At 41.0% G+C, this 2,500-nt stretch overlaps 1 protein-coding gene across 2 annotated transcripts in view; it reads left to right on the forward strand.

The window, feature by feature from the left end:
* LOC138035182 (histamine H2 receptor-like) overlaps positions 1 to 2,315 on the forward strand; it is a 9,458-nt gene extending 7,143 nt beyond the window's left edge. For both annotated transcript variants that reach the window (XM_068882004.1, XM_068882005.1), the window contains one exon: positions 385 to 2,315. In XM_068882004.1, the coding sequence (XP_068738105.1) occupies positions 404 to 1,369 (966 nt within the window). In that variant the 5' untranslated portion in view covers positions 385 to 403 and the 3' untranslated portion in view covers positions 1,370 to 2,315. The remainder of the gene's footprint in view (positions 1 to 384) is intronic.
* The last annotated feature ends 185 nt before the right edge of the window (positions 2,316 to 2,500 follow it).

Genomic DNA, 2,500 nt, shown 5'->3' on the forward strand with positions numbered 1-2,500 from the left:
TACTCATGTAAAAAAATGAACTGGTTAAAATAAAGCAATCTAGGATTCATTTACCTCGGTTGCTTCCTCGGCAAATAAATCACATATTCCCTTGTTGCGTGTAAATAACTATGAACCTGCACAGGTGCGGTATAAACACAAATTGACCTTACATCTTAAGACCTTTTTCTTTCTTTTTTACAAGATTTCGGGGCCCTTCACGTCAATCGATATTTAAAGGAATAAGATTTCTAAGTCTGAAAAGCAACCTACCTAAATATCAAAGTGCCACTTGACAGCAATGCACTAAGCGAGATCTGTACTCAACTAGCTTTGTCGAAAATAGTTTTGCATGTGGGATAGAGCTCTTCTGTCTGACAAATATAACTTTGCTTCTTATTTCAGGTGGTTTCAGTAAAGGACTATGTCTGGCAGTGACAACAGAAATGCGACCAACAAAACCGAAGCGTCTTCATTCCTCGCCTCATCAGATTGCATTCCGTGGATCGTTGTGCTAATATCTGAATGCGTAGCCATAGTGGTCCTCAATCTTATCACCATGGCTGTATTCATGACACAGCGCCAGATGCAGCGCCGAGGCACTTATATTCTTATCCAAAATCTTACGATAACTGATTTTTTGGTGGGGGTTATTTCAGGTTCCCTTCAGATTGAACGAATCGGTGAATATTGTGATTCCTGGGAGTACACCATGGATATCAGTTCTTGGGCTGATCTGATCAAATTTGCATTTCTCCATATCTTCTCCTTTGCTTCGCTTGCAAATCTTGCTGTCATTTCGTTGGAGCGCGTGCACGCCACATACCGTCCTTCCAGGCATCTATTCCTAAACAGACGAGTCTACTACGTCACTATAGCCATCATTTGGCTGATAGCTATTATCAGAGAAGCTCTTCAAATCACGTTAATCAAAATGCATTCTCAAGATCGCGGGAAGATCGTTATAGTAATGGATTTCGCTCTGTATGTGGCATACTATTTACTAGTTCTCCTTGTTGTATGCATTTGCTACACTTCAATTTTTATCAAGGTTCGTTTTTCCCCTCGATTGAACCGCCTCGACAACGGAGTTCTCATGAGAGAGCGCCAGCTATCCACCATTTTGTTTGCTGTTACAGTTGCTTCCCTGATCACTCTGTTGCCTGTTATAACATATGTATGTCTGCGTTTGTTCCATCCTGATTTCACTTCGCGGAAAAGTCCTGTAAATTTTCACCTGCGAATGTTCGCGGTAGCATGTTTCATATCAAACTCGTTGGTAAATCCCATCATCTACGCCATGCGCATGCAAGGCTTCCGCACCGGCGTGAGAAATTTACTTTGCGGTGGCGCTCCTGCTGATGCAAACATGGCCGCTATTCCACTTTAAGAAAACCTGTAGCTTGGTCTTGATCGTAAACTGCAGCAGTTTCATGTTGAGCCCTTTGAAATTCAAACTGACCAATCGGCAATCGTAAGAGGCGCGCACAATGTAGTGAGCCAATCCGAAGTCGATGTAGATTCCAGTGGAACGAAAACGCACGAGAGAGGGTTTTTTGGATCTTTATCTTGCCTCTGATTGGTTGGTGAAGAAAATGAGGTACTCTATAGTTCAATCACTTTTAAGGATTCAACAAACTCTGTCTAGGTGCCATTGTAAAGCAGTTAGGAGAGTTAACGATCGAGGAGCTCATTGCTCTCTTTAAAAAGCCAAGGAGAAGTATTTATCGCATCATTGATTTCTTTCTTACATTACGAAGCAGGTTTTTAAATTTTAGGGGGAAAGTAACGATGCGATTTACGCGTAAAAGGATATAAACCAATCAAACGCGGAGAAATATCGTTAAAAATTAATAAATAGTAATGCTTGTCATTCGGTTTATCCCATGCTCGGCCTATGCATGGCTGATAAACGAACATGTTTTTGTCAACTGGAGCGATAATGTATGGAAGAGTATGGTGAAATGTTTTTGGTGTTCCCAACAAGATTCGAAAGACCGGATAATCATCATACTTGACTGATCATTTAACTTAGTTATGTAGGACATACATTTACAATGTGTATGTAATAGTTCTACTCTGCCGGAAATCCGAGCTAAAATAATTAAAAGTTTGTATGTCTGTATGTACACCATGTTCAAGGCAATCCTCGGGAAACTTGGGCATAGAGCTATGACCATGAAGTCATTCTCCTTCTGGCATGGATCAGAAAATTTTCGGAATTTAATTCTCGAAGTTTTGATTTACCTGACGTTCCGCCATTTTGGAACAACCATTAGGGGTCATTGTTCCATTCTCATTCGGGTTCGGTGACCCGTATCTCGAAAGTCCTGAGACTTTTTCGGTATCACCATTCCCTTTGAACCTTAAGAAGGTCAATCATTTGGCTTTTAGCAGTCTTAAAACATACTAAATGACGAACTCTTTAAAACGGGCGGATGGCAGTTTTACAAATGGCTTTTCGAGCTCAAAACGTTATCGGGACTTTCGAGAAATGGGCCACAGTTTCGTGTTTTTATCC

This window comes from Montipora capricornis, unplaced genomic scaffold, assembly GCF_036669925.1.
Source record: "Montipora capricornis isolate CH-2021 unplaced genomic scaffold, ASM3666992v2 scaffold_300, whole genome shotgun sequence".
Lineage (NCBI taxonomy): Eukaryota > Metazoa > Cnidaria > Anthozoa > Scleractinia > Acroporidae > Montipora > Montipora capricornis.